Source organism: Phalangium opilio, unplaced genomic scaffold, assembly GCF_054372755.1.
Source record: "Phalangium opilio isolate 3A_F unplaced genomic scaffold, DU_Popi_V2 ptg000014l_1, whole genome shotgun sequence".
Classification (NCBI taxonomy): Eukaryota; Metazoa; Arthropoda; class Arachnida; order Opiliones; family Phalangiidae; genus Phalangium; species Phalangium opilio.
Genome location: NW_028324149.1, coordinates 200038 through 220002, shown reverse-complemented (window position 1 = coordinate 220002; position 19965 = coordinate 200038). Strand labels below are relative to the sequence as shown.

At 37.3% G+C, this 19965-nt stretch overlaps 2 protein-coding genes across 7 annotated transcripts in view; one reads left to right on the top strand and one right to left on the bottom strand.

Annotated features, from left to right (window-relative positions):
- LOC149704933 (uncharacterized) overlaps positions 1 to 19965 on the top strand; it is an 81171-nt gene that overhangs the window by 20459 nt on the left and 40747 nt on the right. The window contains exon 1 of one of the 4 annotated variants that reach the window (XM_089865067.1): positions 16716 to 16999. The exons of 2 other annotated variants lie outside the window; for them this stretch is intronic. The gene's annotated coding sequence lies outside the window, so the exon portion shown is untranslated. Of the gene's footprint in view, positions 1 to 16715; positions 17000 to 17981; positions 18397 to 19965 lie in introns of those variants that run through there. One more of the 4 variants, XM_089865066.1, reaches the window with a different exon arrangement.
- LOC149704934 (uncharacterized) lies at positions 1137 to 17988 on the bottom strand. 3 transcript variants are annotated; one of them, XM_089865061.1, is made up of 6 exons: positions 16231 to 16560; positions 16061 to 16140; positions 2790 to 3859; positions 2540 to 2713; positions 2064 to 2269; positions 1137 to 1635 (listed from the first exon to the last, which is right to left on the bottom strand). In XM_089865061.1, the coding sequence occupies exons 3-6, from the start codon at positions 3798 to 3800 to the stop codon at positions 1278 to 1280; spliced, it is 1749 nt and encodes a 582-aa protein (XP_089721187.1). In that variant the 5' UTR covers positions 3801 to 3859; positions 16061 to 16140; positions 16231 to 16560; the 3' UTR covers positions 1137 to 1277. The 3 variants fall into 3 exon arrangements, with proteins under 3 accessions (XP_089721187.1, XP_089721186.1, XP_089721185.1); XM_089865060.1 differs by lacking the exons at positions 16061 to 16140; positions 16231 to 16560 and adding an exon at positions 17868 to 17988; XM_089865059.1 differs by lacking the exon at positions 16061 to 16140.

The window sequence follows — 19965 nt, the reverse complement described above, 5'->3', positions numbered from 1 at the left end:
TGGAATTATATATGCGAGCTATCAATTTCCTTTGGTGTCTCTGTTAAGATACATTTTAAAATACTGTACTGACAAGTCTGCATTTAACATAAGTATAACCATACGCGCATGCTTCAGTAATTGCTCATATCCTCTTCAGTACCAATATACATTCCTTTTCCGAATACTGAAGGAATGTTATAGTATAACTTTCTATGTATTACGTGGGATAATACGAACTCTAGATAAAAAAAAATTCGAGGATTCGTAAAGAGGTATATTTTATCCAACTTCGAAGTTAACAATGCGATCTCACTTTCTATCGCTTCCATTTTAAGTTGTCGGAACGATATTGATACCGTATAATACATTTTGATCCGATACCCAAGCTAAGTTACCAGCGCTGTAAATCCAACACAATGGCTTAAACTTCTTTGGAATTGAAACCTTACGTAAAGGCAAAGGTATAATTTCCATTGGAAACTTTCCTTCTTTACACGTACTGCAAATTGAGCTTGGAACTTACATGGGCTATTTCAATCTTGAGTCAAAGTGAGATAAATCTTCTTGTACTTTAACGCCATGAAAGGCACGCGATGAGATTACACGCGTTCGGAATATAACTACTCCATCTAAATGTATTGAAACTGTATAGACACACTGATTTTGAAAACGGAAGTAAAGGGTCATCTACCCTAGAGTATCACCAGTAATGTATCTATTTCAACCAATCCAAAGCCTCCCTACTTCTTGCGAGAATATATCTATATAAATTTCAAACGTGTTTCAAATTTAAATTTTTTGTTCGTCTATATCGCGAAACTATCCAGAAGTTTCTGTTACGAAGAAGAACGCAAAATAGCTAGTCGATTCGCGTCTACCAAATTCGTTCCTATCACAACTAAGATAGGCCTACCATCCAGACGTTCCTTCAAAATGGCGAAACCTAGCTCTCTTCTACCCTACAAGTTCGGAAAATAGCCGAACGATAAGAGAATGTACACAAAAAAGCCTAATTTTTTTCTTACTCTTTTTCCTCATCGTCTTACCCTATTTCCAAAGAAAACAACTCAAATTCACAGGAAAAGGACATTTTTGTTGACTTATTTGTGATTGTATCGAACAAAGTTGAGGTTACACTAATAATAACTATACTATTTAAAATTAACCATATCTTTTATTTACTTTGAACTTTAACTCTTATTTGGTTAAAAAAACAAAAACTAATTAATACATGGATTTTATGTAATAAAAAATTAGAGAATGATATCATACATCATACTTCAATGGTTATCAAGTTATTGGTTCGCACTTCCAAATTGGAAGACTTCATTGGGGTTTGGCTGTGGGCCAAAATTGAAGTTTTCGGGATTGAAGTTGAATGGGGAAGAAAGGAGTGAGAAGTTATCGCAGTTTACGTCACTTGTAAAGTCCAGCGAGACATGACTATAATTTCTTGTAGTTGGATTAAAACTTAGTGGCTTTAGGTCATAGGTCTTAACAGCGTTCGGTTCGGAGTTTTTATCGCTAACCCTGGATTGTTCTTTCGATTCAGACTTATCCTTGCTAATTCTGGATGATGGCCTTGGTGATCGCGATAAAACGATTTTCCCACATTTATCGTCCACTTCTTCAACCAGACGACTTCGTTTCGATCTTTACGCGGATGAAAGTACCACGTACATAACAAACCTCACCAGGGCCGAGATAAGACGGTAACTTGACCCCCATAGTATTAGTGTTAGACTTAAGAGAGGTTAGGTTCAATAGACCATTTCGGAAGTTACAGAGAAACCAACACACCGCCATTGGAATATTCTCTATATCGCCAAGAAGCACCGTTAGAGGTAGTGCGAGTTGGCTAGCCTCCATCGTCTAGTGAACTCTGGCTCCGTCTTGCGTTGCTTCCTGGCGCGAGGGAGAATACACCAATGTTGGCCTCGCCCCCCCCCTCCCCGTGTGTTGGTTACTTAGTATATAATTTCCGAAATGGTCTATATGGTCAGGTTGCCGTCGTCTAACCTTTCCAGGTTATTGTCATAACCCTGTTCTACTTACAAGGGTTCAATTAAGCGAGTACTTACGGGGTTCGGTAGGGACTAAAGCTATTAAAATCCTCATCCAGTTTTCTTTTCTTAATAGTTTCTCTTTTCGTTTCATTTTCTTCAACAACAGAATTGTTGCTACTATCACTTCGTTTTACTCCCCTTTCCGTACAATTATACATTTTTTCCATAAAGACTACTGAAACCTTTACAGTCCGTTGAGAGGATTTCTCGAACTGTCGGAACTGACGAGGAGAAGTCATAATAAGACCTTGGCGTCTCAAGAAATTGACCCAAAACGTGTAGCGTTATAGACAATCTCGTTGACGCTAACGCGAGAACGTCTAAAATGCCGTACCATGGATTTTATAAATCCATTAGCGGACAGTCCCTATAAGCTCACTTTGTTGACCAGTCTTATCTGGAATTACAAAGTCCATGGTCCCACGTTCACGTATACGTTTTACGGTAAATTTCTTCAACGCGTTAACAAAAAACTTTTAAAAAAAAGCTACTTGTATGTTCGGTTCCAAAAATTTATCAACTTTAAATGGAAAAGATCTCTCTGCCGGAATTATAGGGGACAGTCCGCGAGATTCGGCCATTTTTAGCGTTTCGTCGAAGGCTCTACCGCCCGAGTTATCAATAATAAGGATAATAGATCCGACGGACATCGAATCAAAAATATCCTACAAGTTATACATAACAATTGTTACGTATTTTATCCCAAAAACCCAAACTGAAAGAGTGCGTGTTATTGCTTACCTTGAGAAGTCTTCTAGCTTTTTTAATATCGCCACAAATGGCAGAGACGAACTTCACCATTGTTATTATATTCGCTTGTTCAATGGCCAATTTAGCGTACGGACTTAGTTCCTTTAACAGATCTTGAAACAATACTTTGGCGGAATTTCTAGGTGGGAACAATTTGCGTTGGTTGAAATTGGTCACGATAGTCGCGAAAGTCGACGCCCATTCGGCATATCCATCTACTAGGCTTATTTTCACCGCCATTCCGTCATTTTCAAATATTTCGAACTGCTTTAAAAAAAGCAGCGTTCCAACGACGTCCGAGCCCGGACCACCCCCGATCGAACATACGCGAAGTTCTTCGTCTATGTCCTTCTGATTTTTAAGAAATTCGTTGAAGTAGTTTGGTTTACTCGTATATAAATCCTCAAAGGCTTGCTGAACCATTCTAGAATGTGACGTGCAATACAGATAAACATAGCCACACCTCAGAGCGATTCGGTTGTAGTCCAAAGAATTGGCTTTTTGCAGCCCACGGGGTGAGTATTTGGTATGTATCTCGATCATCGCGTTATTAAGGTCACTTAGAGAAACTTGGTTTTTTGATTCTTCATGGATGCAGTCAAGAAAAACGTCGTACAAATTAATAGGTACCGATAGCAGCGCGTTTGTAGATGGCATGTCATAATCCCGGAACCAGTCCCTTCGGTGTAAGTCATGAGCATCGTACACATTGTGGGGTAAAGGTACCGATGGTAGAAAACTGTCTCTTGGCATCCGGTTATTCAAGGGATATGGTAAATTTACATGACAAGCCTTGAAAGGGTCATTCACGTTGTAAGGCAAAGATAAAGGTGAATATATTGGCATGTGGTTCCAGTCATGTACGAAGATGTCCGCGTAGTATGGGACAGATTTGGTTTCATAAATTGGCACCTGGTTCTGGTCAATATCGAGTACACGTGGTTCGTAAACCACACTCCGCAATTTAGATGCAGCGACATCGTCGTTACTACTAAAAGACATGGCTACTGGTCAATATCAACGCGCAACCGGTCACTCCGAAATCCAGTGTAAAAATAGCCCTGCAATAAATAGAATAGAAAGACCGATAGAAATTTTTACTTCAAAAACCTTTTATCTCTACGTAGGCTTGACATCGAATTGGTAATTGAACATTTTGTCCACAACTACGTGAGGAACAGTCGGACGGTACTTGTCCTAGGTTTTCGCGTGATCCGGGTTAAGAAACAAGTCAGTCAAAAGGTCCATCTAGTACCGAACGCGATTACAGTCCCGCAAAAAATTAGACAGACAACAATGTTTAGTCGTATTAAGCGAGTAGATATGAAAATAAACAGTTACGCCCTAGATATGATGTCGTGACTAAAGGCGTCTGCTCTGCAATAACACCGTATTTACAAGTACTTTTTTAAGTTTTTTCATGCCATTTGATACATAAGTCTAAACATCAAGAAGTAGACTTAATAGCCATACCTATCTCCGAAATCAGAGACGTCCCATTAAGATATCAGAGTCAAGATTAATGTTTGAGAGATAATAAAACCCGGTACTGAAAAATATTTTATTTTTTCTGTCGAGAGGATGTATCTACTTTGAATATATTTATCATGTCTATGTTTAGGGTTTTGACAGGCTAAATCTCACGCTGTGGTTCCGTTGACAGAGGCTTAGCTTTAAGCTAAACACGTCACTCACAAGATATAGGAGATGTGTTACGTAGCTTCTTTACACAAAATAAATAACAACCAAAACCCAAAAATGAAATATTTTTCAACTAGACTAGACGTAAAATAAATGTTTATACGTTTATAACACTAGTCTAAGTTACTAAATAAATATGGGAAATAATTATTCATAGACTACAGTTCCCCATATCATGTGACAATTACAAGACCAATTACTCTTTATTATTACTAGCAACGAAGCGAGCTAAATAAACTATGAAAATCCCCTGGATCATGAACCTTTATAGGCACTCCCCCCCTCTATTAAAGCGAGTGAGCCAAGGCTTACCTAACACTAACCCTTTGTTCTTGATTCTCTCTCTACCTTGTTAGTTTAAGACCTAATTAAGCATGAACATCGTCAAAGCCGCTTAACCTACTTCTGAGCTCCCAGCGAAGATGATAGTCACGTTATAAATCATCTGGCCAAGTCCTAGCCAGATATCAAGGACAAGGCTTAGCCGAGAAAGTAGTAATACCTAATTGGTACTTCCAATCTATGAGATTATGAGGAATGCTTTAAGATAGTTTCGTTTTGATTTACTGGTTTTAATTATACTCCGTTGCAATATCAGAAATCTTCTATTCCAATTTCCCTGTAATTCGGTGATTTTCGCCTACTATTTCCTTGACATGGTTTCCCCGGACAAAAGTGGTTAATATTAACATTATTTCATGAACATGTTAACTCTGAATTTCAAAATTATATTTTAAAACAATGTAACATTCAGCTTTGCAATTTTCGTAACCCCATACCCACTAAAATCAAATTTTTCATAATATCATCTTATGACCCATTTTTAAATTCCCTGACTTTCCCAGCATTAACGCTTACCTGTGGCAACCCAGCAATGACGATAGTTACAACTAAACTTTAATTGTGTTTGTGCACTGAATCGTCTAAGAGTTTTGCCCCAGAGTATAAAAATAAAACAAAGCTAGAATCCTCTTCCACTTTTCTTTTTTTTTTTTTTGTTTGACAAAACCGTTCCAAAAGTTACCAATACCACACCATTACCACGTATTAGTTACAGAGCCCACACTGCCGCTGTCAATGCATACTAGGAGGCTTTGGGCTTCGCTGAACTATGACGCGAAACGGGGGTAGAGAACTTCAGTTAGGGTTATAACGATCGATGCGTGGGACATATAGGAAGACTCTCTTCACCTACACAGCTGATTAACGGTATGGTTCCTTCACTCCACCGACCCCAAATCGCTTTGGAGTCCTTTCGTTCAAAAGCGAAAAAAAAAAAATAAAATAACGGAGTTTGAAATATCATGAATGCACTTCAGACGTTATTCGACCGTGAGTTTCGAATTTAAGGGAATCGTTTATGTAAAATTGTACCTAAGTAAACTGCAAAATGTCCCGAGCTAAATTGAATCGTAGCTTACGACATAATCTAGGGTACATTTTTCTCGAAAAAAGAAATTAATGCGTTTATTGTTTATCATTTCAAAAATAGGGTTTTGGGCAAATTGTTTTACCAACTTATGTTTAGGGGCGTGTCAAGAACTATATTTTGAAGTAGTAGTGTTACTATTTCATGGAGTAGTGATTGGGGAATGTCACGTGACAGTGTCATCTGCTTAAACGTAGTAATCATGGATTGGAACGACGGGGCGGATAGATTCATGAAAATTACGAATGCACTAATATCGCTACGAACTTTACGCTTGCCCAGTAGAGCTCTATTTGATATATAAAAAGTTGTACATCCCTACAAAATTTAGTTTATTTATATTAAAACAAAAAAGCGCTAGAAAAATGTATCTTCGCCAGCTATAAACAACTTAAACCCTTGACCTCGAGGATCTAAGGAAACAGATGGAAACAGTTTCCAAGTCCTGCTATAGCTTCGCAACACATACCATGGCTTTAATTCAATGCAAAACAATTATCGCAATGGGTCAAGTCATCGCTATTAAAAGCATTAGCGTCAATAACACACTAACCTAAAAATATCAACCGATTTTATTGTCATGAAAGGATTAAACGCTCTAACATATTTCATCGCGAGATTCTTTAACCAATGAAATTGTGGCTACGTCAAAGTGGAACGGTCCCTGCCTTGCGGAATCTAGAACTATATTCGCAACCAGCTCGTTGTTGTAATCAATTTAGACAAGCCGAAGTCAACAATTGATAAAGGAGGAGAGGTTGGTATAGTTCGAGAGAGAGAGAGAACGTTCCATATAGTTAAGCCTTTGCCTCGACGTAGGCGTATTCGTGGTAGAGGGATTAGTTTAGGAGTTATGGATGGCGCTTAACAATATCCGTTTCAACAGTCCATGGAGCTTTTATCTCTATCCGGGAAGAGTGGGAAGATTTAGTAGCGACCAAAGAGCTTGGCGCATCGTATTTACGATTAAATGCAATACTGTAGTTTCAGTTTCAACTAATAATTTCCCTTCAAGCCCCGTAAACGCTCAGTTTTGTAATGTCGTTGCGCCTCTAAAGTTATACAGCCGAGGGACTGCTCACTTCGCGTGGATCGATTTTCAAATGAGATTTTGTAATAACTCAATAGAGCGGTTGACCAGGGAGCATTAGAAAAGGAGTGTTCTACACCGCGAGATTGGACTCTAACAGTGGGAGAAAGGGAGTCGAAGGGGGTTAAATTGGTTCCTTCTTGTCATGTGGGTTATACTGTTTGTTTATTTAGTTACTATTTTGCATCCCCTCTCCAACACAAAATGTACTATTTTCAAAAAACATCTGGCACCGACTGAGTTACTTCAGTCAAGTCCATTTTCATTCGGCTCCTTTTGGAATATTTCTCCCTGCTATTTTTATTTATAATACGCGGTGCATGCGAAAGGTAGTACGAGTAAGTTTCGACTCTATAGGCGTGAGTGAACTTAAAACTTACGCTGGAATAAGGATTTTATGATAATTTTTACGGTTTGCATCGAACGGGTAAACTTGATGACATGTGGCACGAAACCTCGAGAAGCCAAGCAATAATACATTTGCGCGGGAAATATCTGGCAGAAAAAGGGGAAAATGGCAAAGGCATGTCACGAGCTCGGAAATGGGAGAAAGCTATTAAAAAAAGCGCGCGCTCCTCGTGATGACGTAACTTGTATTTCTTTTTTCTATTTTTTTGAGTTTTTGACAAGGAAAATAATATTTTAGCTAGGCCCCCTATGTAAATATATAATAGAGGTAGAGGTAATATTAATCTAAGCAGGGTGTTTCTGATAGGTGCGTTCTTATGGGTCAAAATGTCACCAGAACATGAGGTCTGCAACATGGAGATATGAGTCCCCAAACATTGATTGGCCCCTAAAACAATGAAATAGTCACACACGTACAGTATACATTAATCACGTGTCATTATTATTCCAAATGTTAAAGCACGCGAAATTTAAAAAATTTTAAAACCAAGGCTTAAGGAATTTTTCGTATTTATACGCGAGAGTAAATTGTATTAACCGAACAGGACCTTTCTACTAGTTATACTACAATACAGACCTCCAGGTTCGATCCTTGTCCATGTGAATGGTAAACTAACTAAGCATGTTTTGTAAGCTAAACGTTGTCACATCATGCAGAGAGAGAGCTTGGAGGACCATTATTATAACAATAACACTCGTCCTCTCTTGAAATAGCTAAATCGCGTAGGTCCAATATATGTATATATATTGTCATATTGAAATTTGTGCCCTTGGGTATAAAATGAACGATATATTAGTCTGAACACTAGTAAAGTAACAACAATTAGTATGCCATTATACGTTAATGACCGTGTTTCGTTGGAAACATGATTTTCGCCAAAACAACTTGATAATATTTTACCAATAAAACGTAACTTTCGTTGAAGCAACCAACAACGATCCAATATTCCTTAATTATTTACACGCACTAAATCATGAGTATTATTATTAATAGAGCAAAAACTTCGCATAAGCGATCACTGATGAGAAAAGCCAGTAGATATAAACACCAGAGATGCTTTGAGAGTCGCTCCTAAGTCGCTAATGTTCCAATTTTCGCGCAAAACCTTAATCTACATCCCATGAGAACAAACCTCAAAATAAGAAATTAACGTTACAACAACGGGAAGTGTCCCACCTATTGTTAGTATGGTACTTAGGTTCTGATGAAACTCAATGTACACTTCATACAATACGGATATTTATAATAAGGGGAGAAATCGATAGAAAGCAGGAGTCGAGGAGGAGTGGGAGCTAGCGATATCTGTTTAACAGCTTATATTCATAATCAAGTCAAATAGGCGACGGGGGGACGCTTGTATCGGTCAAGATGCTACTAAATACTTATTAGACTATCAATTCTCCAATTATCTTCCGTATCAGTTGGTTGTCGTTTGCTAAGGACACTCGTCGATGACGTCATCCTCTCCCGCGCAGTCTAGCGTGGTTTATTGTTTACGTTGTTAAACCTATAATCCTCTTTCAGCTTTTAAACTGATTAAAACCACCGTATTCTTGTTATTTTTTTGACCACTAGGTTAGCCACTAGAGTATCCACTGGCAAAACCCTTGTCAAGCCGGCCGGTGGCTATGTTGTATCCTTTTTCGGACATCGTTTGATTCATTATTCAGCTCGGCATCTCGCCCTTGCAAAGGCTTAGGGGTCGCGCAACAGATAGCCTCGCATGGGTGTGTGGGAAAAAGGTGGCTCGCGCGCGCGCTCCTTGACTGAAAATAATTATTAATTAAAATGGCGATGGGTGGGAAAACCTCCGTGGTAAAAGCAATAACTAGTATAGCTGATCCCCTCCAAAAAGCAAGGGTCTCTAAGATAAATCACCATCTATAAACAAAAGTGAATCACCCAGTCTACAATCAGATATCTGTTAACTTGAAGTAAATGCTCCGATTTGGGCTCTAAAACTTTATAGTTGACCCCTACGCCTACGCAAACTAACAATATTGCGCTTCAATATAAATAAAACTTTGTTAAGCCTTGGTTTTTGAATTTTGTAATTCACGCGCTTTACGAATTTGTTTGTAACGTTTAGTTTGCTAATAAATTAAAATATTCCTTAAGCCTTTGTTTCTGAATTTAGAAATCTCGCGCGTTTTAACAATTAAGAGAATTATGTCACGTGATTAATGAATATGGAAGAACGCTCTTAGTGTTTTGTTTCTCAACTTACGCATAAATTTGTGTTTATTTATGTTAGGCGCTATTTAACTTCAAAGGAATGTACTTCAGAATAAATATTCTCAAAGTCCCTAAGAGGTGTGTTCCCTAACGAAAGGTGGATGTCCAATGGTGCCTGTCTAATAATTTATCTCATAGGTATAGTGGTGATATTACAAGGTGGCCCCGGACATCCTCGAAAAGGGTAGAACACCTTTTGGAAGAATTTCAGGTGTTCATTTTGTTAGTATTATATCGTACACTCTTAAATTTTAGAGGCTCGGATATAAGCGCTGGCTCCTTGCTTTCAAGGGTCCTTTAGAATAATTAGAAAGGTTTAGGGGTAAATCACCTTAACTCCATTTTAGTTGTTGATTTTAGAAAATTACCCTATATTAGGTGTTTTCAAATTTAAATTAACACCATTATCTTTTCAAATTTATAAAGTTAAATCTTAACATAGAGCATAAATAGCGCTTTAAAATGAGCCTAATAACGCCAAAATCGGTTCATAATTAACCAAGATACGAATTTTCAAAATTTGTCATACACCGGTGTATTGCAAGTACAACGCTTTACAGGGGCCGGTAGGAAATACATTATAAAGTTTGCCCCTGGAGTTCGGCATCCTGATTTTTCTTTTTTGTCAAAAGTGAGGGTTTTAGTTAAAACAGTACATTTCTCAAGTACCTCATTAAGGTATCGGTAACTTTTAAACTTAAAACAGTTGCGCTTTCAAATTGAGAAGATAACGGGGGATGGTCCTTTATTCGAGGAGCTAGAATAGAGAGGCGACATCATCCCTAAGGTTAAGCCTCGGCCTTAGCATGAAAGGAAGAGAGAGAGAGAGAGAGAGAGAGAGAGAGAGAGAGAGAGAGAGAGAGAGAGAGAGAGAGAGAGAGATATGGGAGCTTAGGTCTCCCCATCGTATTAACCTATTAAATTTTGTAGCCCTAGATGAGAGTGAGAGTCAGAAAAGGGGCAAAAGAACCAGAGGGGGGCTAGAAACATTCAAAATTCCTGAAGGCTGGGAAAAGCTAATTGAAAACTAATGCCTTTCCCGAGGAAAAGCTATCTTGAGCTTCACAATCAATTCAAGAGGTGGAACACTTTCCAGTAAATATCGAAAGATTATAAGAAATTTCTGTTAAGAAAACTTAAAAGGGATAGTGCATTATTAACATTTTTGATATATTTCGAATTTAACACCCCTTTTTTTTCATATCATTATTCCCTGAGTGTAGTCCACCATGTTTCCCTGAAAAATTTGAATTCCTGTTTTATTTGTAGAGAAGTCAAGAATGTCGTGGGGATAAAAATTACTAGTACAGTGAACTTAAAAATATATTAATTCAAGCTAGTATTACAATAAAAAATTACCCAGCAAAAATTAAGTTTTTGCTGGGTAATTACAATTTTAAAAATTCCCTGACTTGTAAAGTATTCCCAAACTTTTAGAACTTTAAGGTAGTCGAAAATACACTTTACATTATCTTTAACTTTAAAATATTCCGACAAAGGCCTTGAATTGAAAACACTCATAATATAAAACCTAAAACACTCTAAAACCTTTACCCATAATTCCGTTAGAGATGCCAATTTAAAACCATAATTTATCCTTAGCAACGTAAAGTTTTCCCATTGGTTTGCTTACGAATATTCTACCCTAAACTCGGGCTAAAACTCGTGATAATAGCACTTAAAGCTCTAAGAGCATTTATTATTTTCGTTGAAATTCGTTTTTAAATCGTCTATGGTTTTAAAATTTCGAAGAAAGTATCCAGCCCCTTCGATGGCAATACCATTTGTAGTCGGTTGAGGCTTTGGAGAGATTCGTTCGTTCGCGAAAGGCTAGAGCTGCTACATCGGGGTCGTGATTTGCAGACCCTGGAGAATAAAGCTAGTTCTAGGGCCTCTTAACTCAGCAATCCTTTTACTGCGCGCATTGTTCTAAATATAGCAGAAATTATACTGCACTATATTTGAGACAAGCTTATTGGACGGCTGATATCTCTTTTTATTCCTTCCTTATATAAGGGAGACTTTGGTATTTTTCCCTGCATTCTTTGGAGACATATTCTTTTACTTTACGAGCACTTGTTTATTTGAAAAATAAATAAAAAAGATACGGTGCTTTTTGAACCCTGAACCTAAAATTGCATGGAAATCAAACTGAAGTAAAATTTTGTTCATTGTTGATTCTAAATCACGGGAAAATATTTCAATATTTCACGAAAATATTCCAATAGTATCCGAAAAATATTACACAGATAATCTTACTTTACTGACAATTAAATCATTACGCTTTGATTGTTCATGCTACATTCTAGCTACACCCTACAATTCAATCGCAAAGGCTTAGCATTAATCTATATCTATATAAATCAAAGTCCTGACTGACTGACTGACTGACTGACTGACTGACAGACTGACTGATAATCAACGCCCAGCCCAAACCGCTTGCCCTAGAAGGCTGAAACTTTGCAGGAACGTTACTCATAAGTAGTAGGCGCGTACTAAGAAAGATTTTTCCAATCCGCCACCATCTTAATAAATGGCGCCCAGAAATGTAGCAAATCTTCTCTTTGTAAGAAAGTCCGCGCGTTTCAACCGATTTCACAAATATTTAGTACACTGGTTTGCTTTAACCTTAAGACGGGCTGAATGGTCTTTCGGGTTCGATTTTTCGCCATATTTTAAAATGGCGCCCAGAAATGTAAGAAAATATTCTCTATGCAATAAAGTCAGCACGTTTCAACCGATTTCACAAATATTTAGTACAATGGTTTCCTTTAACCTATAGACGGGCTGAATGGTATGGGTTCGATTTGTTGCCATCTTTTAAATGGCGGCTAAAAACTTAAAAACCCTTTTTTATGGAATAATGCCCGCGTGAAAAGTATTAAAAAATATCCCGACGGGCTGACGGACTGTGCCGAGTGCCTTCGCTCCTAGGGTGCTACAAAAATATTAGTCATCAGTAAAATCTACCCATTCTTTATATCATTTTAGATGGAAGTTCTTATTACACGCGAGCGACGCCGCGGGTAACGGCTAGTTCTAATAATAAAATAAAAACAACCAATTTCCCAGAAATTAAGGGATTTGAAGCTTTCAAAAAATTAATAATTCAAGCAAAAAAATTAAGTATTCTTAGCATAAGTTTATGTTTTGCATCACAAGTTACTGACTGAGAGTGACAAACTAGTTGATGCTATTAAAACTGACTTCTACGTCACATCAACAACTTTAACAAATTTAAACATGAACACCGAATCACAATTTTATATACTCCACTATATTTAAAGAGAGGTATAGAGGGTAAAGATATCCAGGGCCGTTATAAAGTCCACCATTTCCTAATTTTGGTCATCAAAGTAGCTAGAGCGGATTCGGGCCTTGACTCCTAGACTAAGGATATCCCTAAGCCTCGGTTGGTCCCTCTAATGGTGATTAGAAGCGAGAGTCGTTTGACAAAAGTCCGGAACGAACCGAAGGCATTCGTTTTCTTATCCGTTAAAATTGAAGCAATACAGGGAAAGACGGGGGGAAAAGAATAACGTCATTACCCGTATCTCTTTCAGCCAGCTTTTATCTTTATTGGTTAGTTTGCGAGGGAAGACGCGACATAAGGTAAACACACCCCGGTTCCAGCTGCCACGTGGATGAAATAAAATAGACTGCGTCATACCTTTAATATCAAAATGGGGGAGGATTAATACCGGAGATGAAATATGATGGATATTTTTGGTTCAGCCATCTGGAACCATTTGTATATTGAGTAAAACGTAACTCCATGATGTTAACGGCATAGATAATTCAAATATGGATATTGTTCTTTAAATAACTCATTATATTTTTAGAAATTTAATTTCTGGAGCTCCCGTTGATGTTGATTCAAATATTTGGTACCGTTGGATAAAGGAGAATTGTATCTACCGCACCCTCTAATAGTTCTGACATCCTAAATTTGGTGTATATTCTAATAGCGGTTAATTCTAAAATTTTAAATTTTTATCAACCTTGTAATAGGTACCATTGGATAGAGGAGAATTTTATCTATCAGACTAATTATTTCTTATCATTTAAATTACCAGAGTTATGGCGTCCTAAATTTGGTCAAGTCATGGTTAAGTCAAGACCATGTAATAATTAAGTACCATTGGATACAAGACAATATTATCTATTACTAGCTATAACTGTTTCTTCTTATCATTTAAATTTCTAGAGTTATAGTTAACATACCAAAATTAGTTTAGATCTGAGGTGATGAAAACCATACTTTTCTAAAATCATAATCACAGGAGCTCTAGTTAATGTAGGTCCGCGAGTATTTAGTATCACTAAATAGACTACATTTTGAGCTATAGTTTAGATAGTACAAGAATTTCATTTAATTTTTCTTAGCTTATCATTTAAAGTTAAATAGGGCGTATCGTCTCTTCCCAAAAACCAAAATTAAGAATGATAGTACAGGTCTACAACATGGCGGAGCTATAATTTTGCGGGAACGTTAAGGCGGGAGCGCACCACTGGCATTCTCTTGTTTAAGAGCTACGATCCTAGTCTTAATGATATTTCCGTGTCCCTACAAACATTAACAACGTTAGGGAGAGAGAGAGAGAGAGAGGAGGGAGGGAAAGACGGGTAAAATAATAGCCGAGGCAATTTTGGATTAATAATAATAATAATACAGCTGTTCTGGGTCTTTACCTTAACGAAATGACTTTGATTTAACAGATAAGGACCCAAGGTACGTCGTAAAAATCAAGGGAGTCCTAAACTAGGTTAATAGTCAAAGGGTGGTGGTGATATCCTAAACCAATCCCGATAGGACTACTCGAGAAATATTTTTATAATGTGAACAAGGTCTTTAACCATAAGCTCATGACTAATCTATATAAGTTAAAACTCTCGATTGCTTTTCTGAACATTAGTTTTGCATGCAGGGACGTTATTTCGCTCTTATTAAGAAAAGTTCTTTCGAATCTGTAGCCATATTGAAAAATGGGGACCAAAATGTAACCTTCACCTTCCTTATATGGAATAATGTTGATTGTACTTATATCATTAATATTTAGCATTATGTTAATATCCATATCATATAGAAGGATTTTTTGGCTTTATGGGGTGGACGCCATCTTTCAAAATGGCAGGTTGAAAAGTAACAAAAACGTCCTGAAGGCAATACAATAAATGCACGGAACATTACAACTAAATGAACGAGCTTCAAAAACATCAGAAGGAATATTAACGAGAGGAATAGAATTGTCTACTTTGTGGTTAAAATCGTTACACAGTTAAACTTATTTACTTAAGTATAAACTTAAGCGTAAAACAGAATAGAGCTTATCACGCTACCTTAACTATCGCGGTTTGCTAATAAATCGAAAACCGTCCCTTTGGTACGTGCAGTTCCACGCCGAATCGATTGAATAATGGCAGATAATTTGTAGGACGTGAAATCGTCAAGTATTTATAAACTCGCCTCGTCGCTTTTCGTGACAAAAATACTCTACAAGCTCCACGAGATTACCGGAGCAGCGCGTGCAGAGAGTAAGGTGCTCGGCAACATCTACCGGCGAGAGAAAAATACCTCATTGGTCATTGTTGCGCAAAAGACAGTGCGGCCAGTGTTGCGGGGTAGAATCGAGCGATTGATAAAATATGAATTCGGGAAGGTTATACGTTAACCTCTCTTAGATACCAGCTTTAGGTAATTGTTCCAAGCCTATATGGGTATTGCTTAGTCTCGAGTGCACGTAACATTTACCTACACGTTCTCCAGACTCAATCGTTAATGCGCGCGAAACAAATTCAACGTTTAAACCCAGGCTTAACCAATATTAATGAAGTAACAAAGCGCGCGACACGATGAGTAAACACTGTTAAAGCACGTTGCAACATGGATCCAGTAAAGTGATAGAAAAACTGGGTGTTTTGAGGGTACCTAAAACCATGCGTTGCACGCGCAAGGATATTAAGATTTCCTAAATTTAATTTCAGAAATCACTGTTTGAAGGTTTGGGATGACGTAACAAAATCTGGGTCTTACTGAACCCATGACGCAAAACGTTTTTGATCATCTTTAATATCACAATCTATGGAATTTCTTTTTATAAGCTTTCATCTATTGGTACACTATAACGTCTTGTTAAAGCCCAACATCACGTGTTCCTCCTATAACAAAAATGCCTCAGCAAGGATATGCTTACCCTTCCCATAAGTCCGTTCGTCTAGAATATTCGTAACAACAAGCTTGGTGTCGTTATTAAGAGAAAGATGGTTAAATATATAGGGGGCCTACATATACTATCGTATTCTATTGTAAAGAAGTTTCTTTCTGTTCCCGGGCCTCTAACCACAATTCCCATTGGTTCCTCCCAATCGCCTTCCGAGTCAATCTATATACAAACTACTTCCGGTCCACGGAAGAAAAAAAGAGAAATGTTGTAGCTCGTGCGGTGTACCACGCTGCATCGTTGCCACCCTTCAACCTCTTGCACGAGAAAAGGGAAAGCAGACATTCAATACTGTGTATATATATAGAGAGAGACCAAGGCTTAGAAAGAGCAAAGGCTTAGCTTACGTCTAATATCGAATCCGAAGAGAGTAACGACTAACGCGTCGTGATGAAAACACACCGCCCCGTTTTCGCTTCCCTTATGTATTGAGTGCTTGAAGAATTTATACCAGTACATTTCTTTCCCATACAGTCAGTATAAGAAACTATCTCGGAAAATATCCAATAAGGGGGAAACTGGCTATATACTAAATTTTTCTCTATATTGGATACAGAGAAGAATGATCGCGGAAAATTAGAGATATATTGCATTAGAGTGAAAAATAACCATTTTTCTATATTATATTTCAAGTTCGTTTTTATATTACTAAGTTTTCCGTCCTAGATATTTCGAGATCTGGATATTTTGTCCCTTTCCTCTCAACCAATGATTGATAAAGCTCAAGTATTTGGTATCGTTGGAGAGGACAATTTTATCTATATCGTCTGAAAATATTTCAACATCAGCGTTTAAATTTGCGGAGTATTAACGTTACTAAGTTTGACTGTATTTCCGGGTTTAAAAATTATTTCTTTTAAGCTTTCCATTTTGAGCTCTGGTTTTCAAAACCTCAATATTTCAAGCTATTGTTTTAATGTAGAACCAAATTATTGGAAAATGCCCAATTAGGACTATGAAATCCTCGAAGCGTTCTTCCTTGCAGATTAGATCACCAGAGTTTTGGCGTCCTAAAACAATTCTAATCAGACAGGATTCTAATGTAATTACATCTTAGTTAAAAAAAAGGGTGAAATACACGTACAATCAACTGAAGAACGAATTAAGGAATAAAAGGTAGTAATTTATTTGTAATTTAGGGAGCTCCTTGTTTAAAAAAAAATTGCTCAACTATCTACTTGTCCTAATCTTTTCCTTCGACCCCTCTCTATACACTCAGAAGACTAAACTAGAGTTCTTCAAGATATTGTAAGAGGATTAGGGTTAAGGTTCGCGAGAAAATGAACGCCAGGCCTTTGGCTTATCTTAAGATACATTGTATATTCATAAAATCTATAAAAATTATGAAGAGTAAAAAGATTATGGGAGACTATCATGGAATTTTTATTTTAGTTCCACTATAAAAAATATTTATGTTCGTGGTTTATGCTTTTAGCTTTTGTATTGTATACCTATGTTATATAGCGCAGGATTGGAGGTTCAAAATGAGCCAAAAAACGAAAAAATCGGTTCAAAATAAGCTAAGATACGAGTTTATAAACATTCAATCTCTTTGACCCTGAAGGTCAAATAACTCGAAACAATTTTAAAATAATTATATATGCATATAGAGCGAAATATATACTTCAAAACAACGAGATAAATAACTTCAGAAAACGAATTTTTAAATAATATTATACACCAGTGTATTGTGGGTAAAGGTTTTACAGGGGCCCATAGGAAACACATTATGAGTTTTTCCCCTTGAAGTTAGGCATCCCAATTTTATCAATAAATTTAAAAAAACCTTTTAGAAACTAACAAATAAAACAATAATAATAACAACATAATCTCAGTATTATTATTCAAAGGGTTTGGACTCTAACTCTAGAACCATCTTGTTCATCTTACTCCCCTCTTTTATGGATTCTATAGATTGTTTGAGAAGCGTAGAGGATGATGGGATGCGAAGGAAGAGTATAAGATTAGAAATCTTATTACTTACCCCAACAAAAGAGATACGGGAGGGAAGCCCTGGCTAAAACGGCGGCTAGATCTCTAGTAATTGTTAGAACGGATGATCCCGAACTTTCGATCGCTCTTGTTTTCCGAGAAACCAGCAGCTCTGTTGGAAAAAGATAAAAGAAAATTCCAGTTAAATTACGGCTGGGTAGCAAAGGCTTAATCAAGATTAATTACAATTTAAACCCGTACCAAAAAAACGTATAGCGTCTATACCGAAGGCGTAATTGGCCTATCAACAAGTTTTACGAGGATAGATCGATCTCAATGCGGTAGTAGTGTTCAGAAATAGTACTTTATGGTGTCCTATCGCGTTTCAAGATGGAAGCGAATTGTTGACATCTTTCTTAGCGAGTACCTACTCCTCTCCAAGTTCAAACAAATTCCAGTCGCCATTTTTCAAGATGGCGTCGGATTTAAAAAATATTTCTTAGCAAGTACATGCTAATGTCCTTGCAACCAACTGAACGCAGCTAGTAAATTATATTTGAAAGTTAAACCTCCAGCTCCAAGTAAGTTCCAACCCCGTTGACCTAATCCCATTTTTAAAATATTTCTGCAAGAACAATGCATTTCACGTGTTGTTCATATACATTAAAGATTAGAACCGTTATAAATCCCCTTAAATACAATAATTCCTTTCGCGAGAAGCGACGCAATAGGACGAACGGCTGGCATCTGCTAAAACATTCGGTTTACTGTAACTGAAAGTGTTATACGCTAAATAGTACACCATTCACAATTTTCCCGCGAATATGGACTGATACAATACAAGGTTAGTTGTAAAAGGATTGTCGGACTATTGGTTCGAATAATTTAACCAATAGCAGAGAGAGAGTGGGGAAGAGGGGCGTATAGATCTCATTGTGTTATGTACGATGGAGTACGTTTCTCCCGGATATTTAATATATTTTAGCCCGACAAGACCGAGAAATACAATAAAGTATTCTTGTAAAGAGATCATGATAAATTCGAGAGAAGTTTCAAAATTGTTTTGTTCAATCATCTTTCAAGGATATCAGATCTTGCACGCGTTCTTATCTTTAAGACGTACAAGTTACGTCACCGGAAATGATCATAATCACTTAACTAGCCTAGAGGTAGCGTGTTCACGATGATTTCTCCGCTGCTTTTGGGAGATCTCGTAACGCATTGGAATGAATTATACATCCCAAAAATCTTTCAACAAACACAGAGGGAAAATCGGCGGAAGTGTAAATATCACCGTGCAATTAAACTTAGAGCATACGCGTAAAATCCGTTAACTGGAAAATAGTTTATACAGAATTCAGAGATTGGACACGTTATCGTTTCAACATAAACCTTAATTTACTCCGGGAGGGATATAGCCAAAGAGGTTTGAACATCTTAGAAATTTGTAGCTACTCATGACCTTTGACATGAAATATATCAGGTCACAGATCTATTTTTGAAATCGGGGTAGCTCAAAGACGACACTGACGTACCATGTCTTAATTAAAAACAAATTAATTTTCGAAATCGGTCAAGTCATCAACATTAACGACATTACGACCTCCGACCCCCAAAATCGTAACGACCTCTCATCTCAGTCTTCACTCAATAACTTAATTTTTTTCCTCTCATCAATATATTTGATCTTTCGGATATAAATCCGTGATTCTTAAAGGTTCAAGCAATGCAATTCGCGCCTTTACGATTTCATAAAAAAGCGATAGGAAGGACACCATGGGCTGTTTCTATTGAAATGAGTCCGTATCTCAAGCCCGCCTTTCGTAAGGGGTTTGAAGATTTAATTAGGTGGTAGGGAAACAGATTGGGTTACACTGTGAACGAAATGGTTCAGTCTTGATGGGACGTCGTTAATCCAAATCGTGAGACTGGATATGAGGCGCGTAAAATTCTTATATATATATATATCAACACAAGGTAATAAACGAACTCCAAGGAGAGACGTTCACCATTTTTTCGTCATAGAATCAAGGGTCTGAACGTTGTCACGTATTTCTTGCATGAATACGCAACTTAGCTCGTGCGAGAAGTATAAAGATTATCTTGAAAATCCATGCATATTTTACAATAACGCTCCCCAGTGGTGGAGA

Excerpts from the sequence above, each read along its gene's own strand:
- LOC149704934 (XM_089865060.1), bottom strand. The coding sequence starts at position 3,800 with ATGTCTTTTAGTAGTAACGACGATGTCGCTGCATCTAAATTGCGGAGT. Across the intron at positions 2,714-2,789 it reads AAGCTAGAAGACTTCTCAAG|GATATTTTTGATTCGATGTC; the intron begins GTAAGCAATAAC and ends TATAACTTGTAG. Across the intron at positions 2,270-2,539 it reads TTTTGGAACCGAACATACAA|TTCCGACAGTTCGAGAAATC; the intron begins GTAGCTTTTTTT and ends TCTCCTCGTCAG.